General features: G+C 53.4%; 1 protein-coding gene across 1 annotated transcript; it reads left to right on the forward strand.

Moving 5' to 3' along the window:
- Window positions 1-484: 484 nt before the first annotated feature.
- On the forward strand, window positions 485-13,245 carry ZC3H4 (zinc finger CCCH-type containing 4). The gene is made up of 12 exons (XM_033158639.1): window positions 485-563; window positions 1,295-1,509; window positions 2,089-2,231; window positions 3,465-3,561; window positions 3,768-3,907; window positions 4,988-5,101; window positions 7,485-7,596; window positions 8,149-8,258; window positions 8,426-8,793; window positions 8,934-9,208; window positions 10,060-10,311; window positions 11,328-13,245. Exons 2-12 carry the CDS (start codon window positions 1,347-1,349, stop codon window positions 12,863-12,865), a joined length of 3,312 nt encoding a protein of 1,103 aa, XP_033014530.1. The 5' UTR covers window positions 485-563; window positions 1,295-1,346; the 3' UTR covers window positions 12,866-13,245.
- Window positions 13,246-13,536: the final 291 nt, after the last annotated feature.

Here is a 13,536-nt window from a genome sequence, read left to right on the forward strand (position 1 = left end):
TAGAATCAAGGCTGGCAGAAATGCTTGGAGACTCTTGATTAAAAACAACTGCTTCTAAGGTGAACAGATGATACGAGGAACCAGAAACAGTTAGACTTGCCTATCGGGCTTATAATCTGGAAAGACACAACACAAAAGAAAAAGGGGTTGGGAGGGAGGAGGAAATAAGCGATCTAATGGCCAACTGGCAAGAAAACGTTAATGGAGAGGAGTCACAAAAAGTTGCCTGTCTCCCTGTTGTGCCCATGGGGTGTCCCTGCTCCCCTTGTCTTCTGTCGGCTGTCGCAGCCTGATGTAGTGACGGCTGCTTGCTTCATAAATAGCTGGGATTCCCAACATTAAAGCTCAGAAGAGCCAGAGCTGCCCTTTAAGCAGCAGCCAGAGCTGGGTAAATAAAAGGAGCACGATCTGGGGAGTCGCTGGTAACAGCCCTGCCCTCCTTTGCAGCGCCATGCCTCTTCAAGTGACGATTTCTCAGACTACAGTGAGGACTCGGACTTCAGCCCCGGCGAGAAGGCGCATCGAAAGTACAGGGAGTACAGCCCCCTCTACTCCTCCTCCTCGGTAAGTCCATTTGGAAGTTCACTGGTAATCAGGCTGGGGTTAGGCAGAGGCTCCCTTGCAACAGGGGCCAGCTGGATTTGTGGCAGAACGATGGCAGGTGGCGGTGGGGGGAAGCGGGCAGCTGGGTGATGTCTGCTCCCGGAAAGGGTGGTTTGGGGGAGAGCCTCCCCCAGATTTGTGGCAGAACGATGGCAGGTGGCAGTGGGGGGAAGCGGGCAGCTGGGTGATGTCTGCTCCCGGAAAGGGTGGTTTGGGGGAGAGCCTCCCCCAGTGTGGCGCCCTCCGTACTTTTTGGACTACAATTCAGCCTCAGGCAGCATGGCCGGTGATCAGGGATGGCCCTCTGGAGAGGCTGGTTTAGAAGATGCACAAGGAGCCCATTTGTACCTCAAGACCCTATACACCTGAGGACCAGGTTATGTGAGAGACCGCCTTATTCCTGCGGTCTACGGGAGAGTTTCTCCTGCAAGTCCCCAAGATCTCAGCTGCCCTCCCCCACAGGAACTTGGGCCAGGGCTTTTGGTGTGGCTGCCCCTGTGGTGTGGAAGCGCATTTCTGTCGAGAGACGGGTGGCTTTCCCTCCTGGCTAAATGTGTCTTTGCCAGGAGTGCCTGTGGCTCCATGTTTTCCGTGCATTGGCTGTTTTCATTGTACATCTCCTTGAGATGATTGGTGACGGTGACCAGCTTATGCCTGGTCATAACTCTGTGTGCGTTCACTTCCAGTCTCATCAGCAGCAGTATTCGTCATCTCACAGCGCCCCCAAAAAGGGATATTCCAAAATGGAAAGCAAGAGCTACCCCATGTACGAGGAATATGAGAACGAGGGCTATTGTGACTATGAGGGAGAGGATGACGAGGACATGGGCAAAGAAGACTATGATGACTTCGCAAAGGAGCTGAACCAATACCGGAGAGCCAAGGAGGGGTCGCACAGGGGGAGAGGTACGCACCTGCCTGGGCTTAGCCCTCATTCCAGGTGCTGGGAAAGTGTTGGCTCCCCAGTACAAAAATTACGCCCATCCTGAAAGTCAGTGTTCAAAGAGCTTTGAGGCTCAGTTCAAACTCAGAAAACAGGTTGGCACCAGGGTTGCATTCGTGCCTTCTTTTTGTCATCAGGGAGGAGCTGAACTGTCTCTGCCTGCTGGGCTCCCTTGAGGCCAGCTGCGTGTTTTGAGTCAGATTGACTTTGGTACCGAAGGTGTGTTAGCTCCTTGGTTACGCAGCATCCTCCCCTGGGACTGAGGTCCCTTGCCACAGCATGGCTGCTTTCCTTTCCTTTGAGATCTTAGTCATAGAAAGGCAAGACAGCATATCCCCGCCCCCCCAGGTGTGTTGTGTCCTCTGGTCCACAGAATCATGGAGGCCTGGCTGTGTGCCGCTGCATTTTGCAGTCCCTGATAGACAGATGCAAGACGCTCTGCTGTTCCTGCTTACAGGGAGCCTTGGCAGGAAGCTGGGAGCAGCGTCTCTTCATGCCCCAGAGTTTGATCTGTTTTTGTTTTGTTTGTCTTGTGTCCCCAGGGGGTCGTGGTCGAGGCCGAGGCTACCGTGGTCGTGGAAGAGGCGGGATGCGAGGGCGAGGCATGGGCAGAGGCAACCGTGGCAGGGGAAGAGGGGAGCACCCGGAGGAGGAGGAGGAGGAAATGTATGAAGAGGAAATGGAGGTGAGCTGGCACGGTTGGTGCTTGCAGCCAGCCCAGCTTCCTGCGCCATTGTGTGGCATCTAATCAAAACAGACACAACTGTATACAATGGAAGTATAATACGTACTGAATGTCCCAATTCAGTTGGTATCATGACCCAAAAGAATATCCACTTGAGGCCTATGTGTACAGTCGCAGAGAACTTGACAAAATATATATGCGGTCTTGCAAATTGCTGTTCAATATAACCAAGATCAAGAGTTCAATAGTTCAACTATGTAGTGAGTCTCCTAGATAAGATGAAGGACTCCGGCCAATGAGATGCCTGGGTATCGTCTTCGTTTTGCATGTCGTCTTCGAGTCGGTTCAGATACATTGCTAAATAATACGTTTCATGCTGTTATTACAATGTACATTGCGACTGTACATTGCGTGGACGTTGCCGTATTTTTCGCTCCACAGGACGCACCTCATTTTTAGAGGAGGAAACCCAGATTTTTTTCCTGGTTTTCCTCCTCTAAAAGCCCTGTTTTTTGAGGATCAGCTAAAAGTTTAGCAACTTTTTTGCAAAGGGAAAAACACTGTTTTTTTGAGGATCAGCTAAAAGTTTTGCAGCTTTTTTTGCAAAGGGGGAAAAGCAAAGCTCCTTTTGCAAAGGGGGAAAAGCAAAGAGGAGAAGCCCCGTTTTTATGGGGCTCAACCCACATTTCTGCAGCTTCTAAAGGAAAGGGAGCCTTTTCTACAGTTTCCAGACAGATAATCTAATCAGCCAGTCCCATGTCGCTGGGGAAACAAACAACCTCCCTCTGCAGCACATTCAACAAAGGAGGGCGGGGCTGAAAGGGAGCTGGGACTCTTATCTCTCTCCCGATCTCTTGCTGATCAGCTGCTGAGTGGGGTCATTTCAACACCCCCTTTTCTCTTTGTAAAATAAAAAGCATGATCCTCTTTTGGCCCCTGGGCAAATCAGCTCAAGGGACCACCATTCGCTCCATAAGACGCACAGATATTTCCCCTTACTTTTTAGGAGGAAAAAAGTGTGTCTTATGGAGCGAAAAATACAGTATTTTGTCCAATTGCATAATACCAATCGCATCGGGACATTCAGTGTGTGCTATATTTTTATTATATACAGAGTTGTGTTTGTTTTGGTTAGATTCTATTCTCTGTATTCCTTCATTGTTGGATACTCCTTGTGTGGCATTTCATGAGCCAAACCCCACTTTGCTGATTTCTCCTCTTTCTGAATGCCAGTACTGCGAAGGAGAAGAGCCTGCAGGGGGAGATGAATATGACGACTATTCCAAAGAGCTGAACCAGTATCGCAGGAGCAAGGAAGGAAGGGGCAGAGGTAGGTAGGCTGGCCGGCTGGGGGTCTTGCGGTTGGCCAAGACTCCAGCCACCCCTCTGGACGGCAGGCTGGAGCCCTCGCAGGCAGGCCTCACTTTCCCTTTTGTTTGCGCCGGCACTGTGTGATCCAGTTGCCTGTGTGGACTTGAAGCGATGGTGTGTTATCTGTTGCCGTTTTAGAAAATGTTGTCGCTTGACTTGTTCCAGGCTTAGGTCGTGGCCGAGGCCGTGGCTCCAGAGGGCGAGGAGGCAAGGGGATGGGCCGAGGAAGAGGCCGAGGGAGAGGAGGCATGGGCAAAGGAGGTGGAATGAATGAAGAGGACGACTACTACGATGACGACATGGGGGTGAGAGACTTCCCTGACCCTACAGTTTGTGTGTCTGGATCAGGCCCCTTCTGCTTCCATGGGGCCAAAAGCCTGATTGGTCTAGATGCAATTGCCATCAAAATTACTCAGCCGCCATTGCAAATCAAGGTTACAGTGGAACCTCAGTTTTCGAACGTAATCCATTCTGGAAGACAGTTTGGCTTCCATAACATCTGAAAACCGAGGATCAATGGGCGGTTGGCAGAATCCATTGAAAAAAGAGAGAAATGCGCCTTGGAAGCCGTTTGACTTCCGAGGTGTGTTCGAAAACGGAAGCAATTACTTCCGGGTTTTCGGTGATCTGGTTCTGAAATGTTTGGCTTCCGAGACGTTCGAAAACCGAGGTTCCACTTATTATCAAAATTTGGAGACTTTCAGCTGTTTGCAATGAGCAGATCAAACAAAAGCAATTGAAATAGCTCAGTGCAGCAGATGCTTCATGGTTCCCCCAAATTCAGCTGAAATTGCAACTTATACTGGCTTCTCCAGTCTCACTCTTATTCAACCCCCTGTATAGAACACAAATACAGCAGGCATTGTCTCAAGCGCAGCTGGCACAACTGACCAAGGGCTCCATTAGTAGTTGCACTAGGTGTGCTTGAACACATGAAATGCCTGAGCTGACTAGGGGGCTGCAGAGTGCCAAATTTGGCTGCGTGGTAGAAATATGGCTGAGTCAAAAGAATGGTCCAAGAAGGTAAGAGAAGAGAGCATCGCCCTTCACAAACAAGGAGCAGGATACAAGAAGATAGCAAAGGCACTGCATGTTCCTAGAGACACTGTTGGAAGCATATTTTGCAAGTTCAGTGTTAAAGGAACAGTGGTTACACAACCTGGATGGGGCAGGAAAAGGAATCTATTTGCAGCAGCAGCAGCAGCCAGACTTCAGAGAAGGCAGGCTGGGGAAAACCCTCGAGTGACTACAAAATTGCTGCAGCAAGACTGGGTGGCAGCAGGCAATACTGTTTTGTTCTCAAATTATGTAAGCTACTTTAGGAGGCTTTGCATGAACGTTGCATGAATAACATGGGTAAATAAAGTGTCTTGTGATTGCCATAGGATGGAGGCGGAGGCGGGAATTATCGGCGGAACGACCACGATAAATCTCACCAGCAATCAGATAAGAAAGGAAAAGTCATCTGCAAATATTTTGTGGAGGGAAGATGCACCTGGGTAAGTGTTCAGGGCCAGCTTTCTTTCATTCATGGCTGCCTGATGCTGTGGTGACCAGGCACTAGGTCTGCCGGAGTATGTGCCATCAGAGTGTCGCAGCAAAAACACCAAGGCGTCCGTCTGGTGGCACCTTAAAGGCTCATGGACTTGTTATGGCATAAGCCTTCTTGGACTAGAGTCCATTTGCATCAGAGGCTTGTTCAGTACAGTGGGACCTTGGTTCTCAAACTTAATCCGTTCCGGAAGTCGGTTCCAAAACCAAAGCGTTCCAAAACCGAGGTGTGCTTTCCCATAGGAAGTAATGCAAAATGGATGAATCTGTTCCAGACTTTTATTTATTTTTTACAAAAATTAAAATAGCTTTATTTAATTTCAGACTTCTAAAATACAACCATATCAAATCAACCAATAGAAACAAATAAACAAAAAAAATACAACCATATCAAATCAACCAATAGAAACAAGCAAACAACCCCCCCAAAAAACATATAATCTAGACATAATAATCCACAAAAAATAATATTTGAAAAAACAAAACACACAGAAAACGGCAAAGAATTATTAATAACAATTAAAAATTGACTTCCAATTGTCTGTATCTCACTTCCCTTAATAATGAAACTGTTCCAGACTTTTAAAAACAACCCCTAAAACAGCAATTTAACATGAATTTTACTATCTTAACGAGACCATTGATCCATGAAATCAAAGTAATAATATACTACAGTCACACAATCAGTCAATCAGTAGCTGAACGGGGTTCTACACAGTCACAAAAAAGAGCCACAAAAATGCAATATAAATATAAAACCGGGTTTGGGTGTTTGGGTTCCAAGTTGTTTGAGTCCCAAGGCGTTTGAGTCCCAAGGTGCCCCACTGTACCTGTGAGGCTGGTGGGTTTCGACTCGGTGTGGCTAACAGTTTGCGGAGGCTTCCGTAGTCGGCTGGAGAGCGTGTATCCAGTGCAGGAAGAAGATAAGGGGGGACAAGCCCAGAAGGGGGGCAAGGGGCTGCTGGCTCTGCTGTGCCCCTTGCTTGTGGCCTGCATTGCAGCGCTGGAAGAAAGCTTGCCTGCTTTTGCTGGAGAGCCGCCCCATTGCTTACAGGAGGCCAAGTCAGGAGTAGCAAGCAGTCAGCAGTTTCTGGGCCTCAGTAGAGGTCAGTGAGCAAGCGGTTATGTGCGTTGCTGGCTGGATGTTCTCTTGGCCCTCATGCCTTAGCTCCGTTCCCCTGTTGGTGGCGCCCATAACGGCCACATTTGGTGGTTCACCTGCCGGTGGTCGGATCGTGGAGACATGGAAGCTTCCGTCTCATTTAGGGATCTCTGTCTCCGGTCCCTTTGAACTCATTTTTGCTCTGATCCTGCCAGGAAAGGGGGACATGAGTATTTGGTTAGAATGCGCAGCAGATGAGGTGAAGTGCCCTTCACCTTCGCTGCATTTGGGGGTTCATGGCTGATGGGGGTCCCTCTATGTAATGCTAACTTGTGTGGAGGACGCAGTGGCTACCTCTTGAAGGAGGGATAATTGTTTCACCACTATTCCGTTTTGTGTGTTTATCAATGCGCTGCCCTTCACAAGATCTCGGTGTGGCTCTACATATGCAATAAAATAGCAGAAAAACCAGCAGCCAAAGAGTTAAATTATGCACCATTCCCCATCGCCAGAGTCAGACCTGGGTGCTCCACGCCCTCTTGGGATGGGAGGAGGGCAGAGCAGTGTGGCCCCATTGCATGTGCCTGGAGGTCTACAAGGCATATGGTGTTCTGTGGCTGGTTGCAGAGGGAGGGCATCAGTGGGCATCAGTTGCTTTCTAGAATTTGCTGGACTCCGGTTCCCATCAGCGCCAGCCAGCACAGCCAGTGGCCAGGGATGGTGGGAGTTTACCTGGGGGGCCATGGGTTCCTGAACTCTGCTGTAGGGGAATAGATCACCTTGGGCTCTCCATTGACTTGGAGCGTATTAGATTTCACCTCTTTTGCAGGCGTAATGTTACGCCGCTAGATGCCAGCTAAGTCCCGCTTCTGTCATGCTGTCCCCAAAAGCTCTGACCATTGTGGCCTCCTGTTTACTGCTGATGTCACAACAGCACCTGCCCGTCCAGCGTCCGTCACTGGCACAAAGACCTATTGTGTTGAGCCTGTCCTTGTAACTTGGGAAGGAGTTCGTGGTTGTACGTTACTCCAGTTGCTGTTCTTTCCAAATGAGAAGTTCTTCTTTTTTCCTCATTGCCTGATTGTGTGTAAAGGTGTCTCATCTTACCTCTGGAGTTGTTGGGGGAGGGGGAGTGTTTCCAGGGATGAACTGCAAAACATCCTTTGTGCTCAGGTGTCAAACTGTGCAAAAATCAGCTCCTCTTTGCACCTTCTGCTTTTTCCTGGCAGGGCGAACACTGCAACTTCAGCCATGACATTGAGCTGCCAAAGAAGCGGGAACTGTGCAAGTTTTACATCACCGGCTACTGTGCCAGAGCTGAAAACTGTCCCTACATGCACGATATCCTTTCTGGTTGCTTCCACGCCGGGGTTTCTTAGATTTGCCTCCTCTGAGTCCTGCATTTTTAGAGGAAAGCTAATATCAAAGGGGAGGTGGTGGGGTTTAATCTGATTCTCCATGCTGTGGACACTGGCTGAGCTTCAATAGAAGTTTTTGAGCTGGGCCAGGGTTGCTCTAGGGCAGGGATAGGCAACCTAAGGCCCGTGGGCCAGATCCGGCCCGCGGACAGTCCGGGAATCAGCGTGTTATTACATGAGTAGAATGTGTCCTTTTATTTAAAATGCATCCCTGGGTTATTTGTGGGGCATAGGAATTTGTTCATTATAGTCTGTCCCCCCACATGGTCTGAGGGATGGTGGACCAGCCCACGGCTGAAAAAGGTTGCTGACCCCTGCCTGCTCTAGGGAGATCAGCCCCCCTTCCAGGGTGTGAGAGCCCTGAGTCTGTGGGTGGGCCTGCTGCAAGCCGAAGCCTGGCCTGGCGTCCTGGGGGTGCGTGAGTTCTCCTGTGCCTTTGCCCTTGGCCTGATTTACTTTCTTTAATGCCTCGCACGGGACTTCCCTTGCAAGCTGTTTCACACGACTGGGAACTGCATCAATGGAGACGACTGCATGTTCTCCCACGAACCTCTCACAGACGAGACGCGGGAGCTTCTGGATAAGGTGAGTAGTGGGCCGGGGGGCTGCTGAGATTTGCTTCCGGCCGTGGAAGCCCCTTGCTGAGGGCAGTGCCTTCTCATTAGCAGTTTTGGGGGGCAGGGATGGTGGGGATAACGGGAGACTCCTCCCTGCCTCACCCCCCTGCCTTCTTCGCTCCCCTCGCCCCTTAGATGTTGGCAGACGATGCTGAGGCAGGAGCAGAAGATGAGAAGGAAGTGGAGGAGCTGAAGAAGCAAGGCATCAACCCCTTGCCCAAGCCGCCTCCCGGGGTCGGACTGCTGCCCACCCCCCCTCGGCCCCCGGGGCCGCCAGCTCCAACGTCGCCCAACGGCCGGCCCATGCCTGGCGGGCCGCCTGCTCCCCCGCCCCCACCGCCCCCCCTCCCGCCCCCAGGGCCGCCGCAGATGCCGCCTCCGATGCACGAGCCCCTCTCGCCGCAGCAGCTGCAGCAGCAGCAGGACATGTTCAAGAAGATTCCCTCCCTCTTTGAGATTGTGGTGAGGCCCACCGGCCAGCTGGCAGAGAAGCTGGGTGTGAGGTACGTGCCACCTTCCTTCCAGCGCGTCCTGGGGATCTGGTGAGGGGCAAGGAAGCGGGGGGGGGGCACCTGGGGCTGCCTCTGGAAAGGCTCCTCCTCCTCGGCCGTTTTGTTGACCCTGGCTGCGTTCTTTCCTCTAGGCACCCAGGCATGTCTCCGCCTATGTTCCCTGGGCATCCCGACATGCCCCCCGACATGCCCCCCGACATGCTTCCTGACATGTGCCCTGACATGTGTCCCGACATGCCCATGGGCCCCGGGATGAACCCTGGCCCTCCCATGGGCCCCGGGCCCCCAATGATGCCCTTTGGGCCTGAGGAGATGCCCCCTGGCCCACCAGCGCCCGACTTCTACGACGGCTTCTACCCGCATCCAGAAGGCTTGGAGATGGACCCCAACCTGATGGGTGGCCCAGGTACGTGGTCCTTCCTTTTAGCACATTTGTGTCCTGTCTATCCTCCCTCCCTCCCAGTGGCAAAACAATACCATTGCAGGAATTTAAAAGAAAGCATGTGAAAAATAAACTCATTTAAAAATAGCAGTTTAAAATAGGTGAGCGTCAGCAGTGTGGCGAGAGAGAAGCTGTGGGCAGTAGGCCTGTGATTACTATTAGATACCCCACCTTTTCCCCTTATGGGACTCAAGGCAGCTTCTGTATGAAAACGAGACCCGCTAGAGCAGGTGGCGCCGTGGTCTAAACCACTGAGCCTCTTGGGCTTGCTGATCGGAAGGTCGGTGGTTCAAATTCCCGCGTTCGAATCCCAGCTCCTGCCAACCTAGCAGTTTGAAAGCATGCCAGCGCAAGTAGATAAATAGGTACTGCTGCGGTGGGAAGGTAAATGGCGTTTCCATGCATTGCTCTGGCACTCGTCACGGTGTTCCGTTGCGCCAGAAGCGGTTTAGTCCTGCTGGCCACATGACCCGGAAAGCTGTCTGCGGACAAACGCCGGCTCCCTCGGCCTGAAAGCAAGATGAGCGCCGCAACCCCAGAGTCGCCTTTGACAGAACTTAACTGTCATGGGGTCCTTTACCTTTTTTTACCTTACCCCACCTTTTCCCCTTATGGGACTCAAGGCAGCTTCTGTATGAAAACGAGACCCGCTAGAGCAGCCGCTGCAGCCTGGAGAGGCCCAGGGCCCCCGGGGCCACAGCCTGCTGGGAGGCAGCCGCTCATGGAGGCTCCTCCATCCCTAGCCTGGCTGTGCTTGCTCTCCCTGCCTGCCCTTGTTTCTCACTGCCTCCTTGCCTGCGCTTTCCCTGACACAGAGGGCTACGGGAACTACGATGAGATGGACGAGTTGCCTGGGGAAAACATCTTCCCCGACCCTTCCCTGGAGCCAGACCCCTTCTGCGACGGAGGGATGCCCAGGCTGCAGAAGCCTCCCACCAACGTCCCCGACTTCCTGCCATCCACGCAGCGGGCTCTGTACCTGCGCATCCAGCACAAGCAGCAGGAGGAGGAAGAGAGGGCTCGGCGGCACGCGGAAGGCTACAAGCCGGATCGGGAGCACGAGGAAGGCAAGTGGCTCCGGCAGCCCCTGACTCAGGCTTGCTTGGAGCGGCAACTCTGGGTCTTGGAGGGGGGCAGGCTGCTTTCTGGGTGTCCCCCTAGATCAGAGGTGGGGAAGTGGACCCCCCCGGGGGAAAAAAACCCTCTCCATAGACCCCTTTCACAGTTGGGCAAGGCTGCCTACCTGTCAGTCACCTCCTGTCATAGCATGTCAGGTGACTCAGCTTCAAACCTGCAGCCTGCAAAGGAAAAGCCAGGCACTCACCTAAGTCATCCCTGATTCTTCCTCCTTTGCCAGGGGCAGAATTTGAGACTTTTTGAATTCAGTGCTTTTTTTCTGCAGGTTTATCTGCCCCGTCCCACCCCGTCACATGACCTCAGGTGATGAGCAGGGGGCCGTGGTTGGGGCCAGAGGTCGCCCGCCCATCTCTTAGAGCCCCTCCTCCTGGACACAGTCAGCTGCCACTCATGACTGAGTCTGGCATAGTCCAGAACCCCAACTGACCGCTGAAGCCTGGGCTGTGCCTACCTCAGAGGCAGACAGAGAGGCAGACACCATCCCATGTACCCTGTTTCTCCTAAAATAAGACATAGCCATAAAATAAGCCATAGCAGGATTTCTATGCATTTGCGAAATATAAGCCGTTCCACAAAAATAAGCCATACCCCGAAAATAAGCCATAGTGACGCGGCACCTCCCATTAAAACAGCCTGGAGAGGCGTGGCTATGCAGCGTACCGACGCGACGCAGTTAAAATAAGACATCCCCTGAAAATAAGCCATACTGTGTTTTGTTGAGCGAAAAAAAATATAAGACAGTGTCTTATTTTAGGAGAAACACGGTAGCTGCTCCTAGCGGTTTGCCTTAAGTGCTTTGGCCAGGCCAGGTTTGCGTTTCGCAGTCCCAGGTATCTCTCTGTCAGTTATCCCTGATTTGGTGGATACTATAGCCAGGAGTGATACTCCAGGTTTGCCTCATGCCTCATTCTATTGCCCCCTCTCTCTGCTCCCCGTCCCCCCACAGGTGATACTGGCAATTGGTACTCCAGCGACGAGGACGATGGCAGCAGCAGTGTCAGCTCCATCCTGAAGACTCTGCGGCAGCAAAGCTCCAGCCGGCCCCACGAAGAGGCTCCCAGTGGCGCTGGCCCCGCCTTGGGCAGGAGCGACCCTCGCCTCCAGAAAAGCCAGCCCCTGGGGGGAAGCAGCAGCCGGCCGGCCGACCCTCGCCTCCTGCGCGACCCCAGGCTTTCTCGAGGCGTGGAGCCTTCCGCTCCCCCTGGCGCGGGGGACGCAGGCCCCACAGATCCCAGGCTGGCACGCCACATTCCCCCCTCTGCCCCTAAAGCAGACTCTCTGCATTCCAGCCCCTCCGCTGGGCAGAAGGGTGTTCCAGTTCCGGAAGAGGAGGAAGGGGAGAGGGCCCTGAGGGACAAGCCGGTCACGATTCCCCTGGACGCTTTGCCAAATCACACCCTGAGGGACCCTCGGGGTCAGCTGCAGCAGTTCAGCCACATCAAGAAAGACATTGTCCTGGTCATGCCCGGCTTTGCCCGCACGGTCCTGTGGAGCCCCGAGGACCTCATCCCGCTGCCTGTCCCCAAGCAAGAGTTCGTTCCCGTCCCGGCGGCTCTGCAGGCCCTGCCTGGTCTCGATCCGCGCCTGAACCGGCCTCAGAACTCCACCAGCCTCTCCGACCCCAGGCAGCGGGCGGCAGCCCCAGCAGAAGCCTCGGCCGGCTCCGGCTCCAGCCTCCCGGACTTTGAGCTGCTCTCAAGGATATTGAAGACAGTCAACGCAGCGGGCAGCCCAACCCAGAGCGACAAGCCAAGCGACCCCCGCATGCGCAAAGCCCCCGCTGACCCCAGGCTGCAAAAGGCTTCTGAGCCAGCGCCCTCGGCGCCCTCAAAGCCAACAGACGCCGCCAGCGCGTCTACAGCCGGCCCTGCTGCCTCCTCGGAGGCAGCCCCCAGCATCGCTCCCTACGACCCCCGGCTGCTGACAGCGGGGGGGCTGAGCAGAGTCACCGGCCAGAGCAGCGTTCTCAGCGGGATCAGCCTCTACGACCCAAGGACTCCGGGCTCAGGCGGCAAGGCTGCGGAGCCAGCTGGGGAGGGCAGCCCTGCGGCCAAGGGCTCCGACAGCGGCAGCAGCAGCAGCAGCAGCAGCAGCAACAGCAAAGGCGGCGCCAGAGGGAAGGAGCCCTTGTTTGTTCGCCGGTCGGCCCTGGACCAGCTGGAAGCGGAGAAGCCGAGCGCAGAACCTTCGACCGACAGGTACAACAGCTACAACCGGCCGCGGCCCAAGGCCGCCCCCACCCCCACGGCCACCACTGCCGCCGCCGCCGCCACGCCTGCTGCCACAGAGACTGCCGCCCAGCCTGGCGTCCACAACCTCCCGGTGCCCCCCGTCTACGGCATGGTGAAGCAGGCGGCCAAGTCCGGGGCAGGAAGCCCCTTTGCTGGAAACAGCCCTGTGCACGAGGGGGACCCTCAGGACGCCGGCTCCTTAAAGGATGTTTTTAAAGGCTTTGACCCCACAGCCTCCCCCTTCTGCCAGTAGTATTAAAGACTTGCCCCTGCAGGCAGCCTTGTGCGCGAGAGAAGCAGCAGTGTTCGAAACTTGTTCTCTGATTTTCTTTTTTATTCCATTAATCCTCCCCCCTCTCCCCCCCCCCAGCCATATATCTTGTATATACACCCTTTGGGTTTTGCTCAGTGCTGTAGCGTGTAATATCCAAGCTGCATTGTAAACAAGTAATCAGAGTATCTTTAGTAGTACTAGCCAGTATTGTCTGACGCCCTGGGCCTTTGCTTGAGGCTCACCTGAAATCATTCATTGCCAGCTAATCCCTCCAGCCCTTAGCCCTTCCTTTGCACAGTGGGCTACGTCCGAACCCCTCCTGCTCCTCCTCCTCCTCCTCCTCTTCAGGTGTTGTCTGTGGGATGGAGGAGAGGCTGGGGGGGGGGGAGAAAGAAAGGTGGTTCTTTCCTGTTGCGTAAAGGGATGACGCTGTCAGCCATGCTGATCTGTAGAATATATGTATCTTCATTTCTTAGCTGTAACAAAATAAGTGTATCATAGCCTTTTTTTAAGAAGAAGAAGAAGAAGAAAATCTAGTGCGGTGAAAATTACCATGGAGAAATAACCATGTTGGATTATTTTTGTAATTGTGTTGGATTTTAAGTACTCGTTTGCCATTTCCTGGAGGTTGCTGGTGATCCAGATACAGC

The sequence above is a fragment of the Lacerta agilis genome, chromosome 8, assembly GCF_009819535.1.
Source record: "Lacerta agilis isolate rLacAgi1 chromosome 8, rLacAgi1.pri, whole genome shotgun sequence".
NCBI classification, from domain to species: domain Eukaryota; kingdom Metazoa; phylum Chordata; class Lepidosauria; order Squamata; family Lacertidae; genus Lacerta; species Lacerta agilis.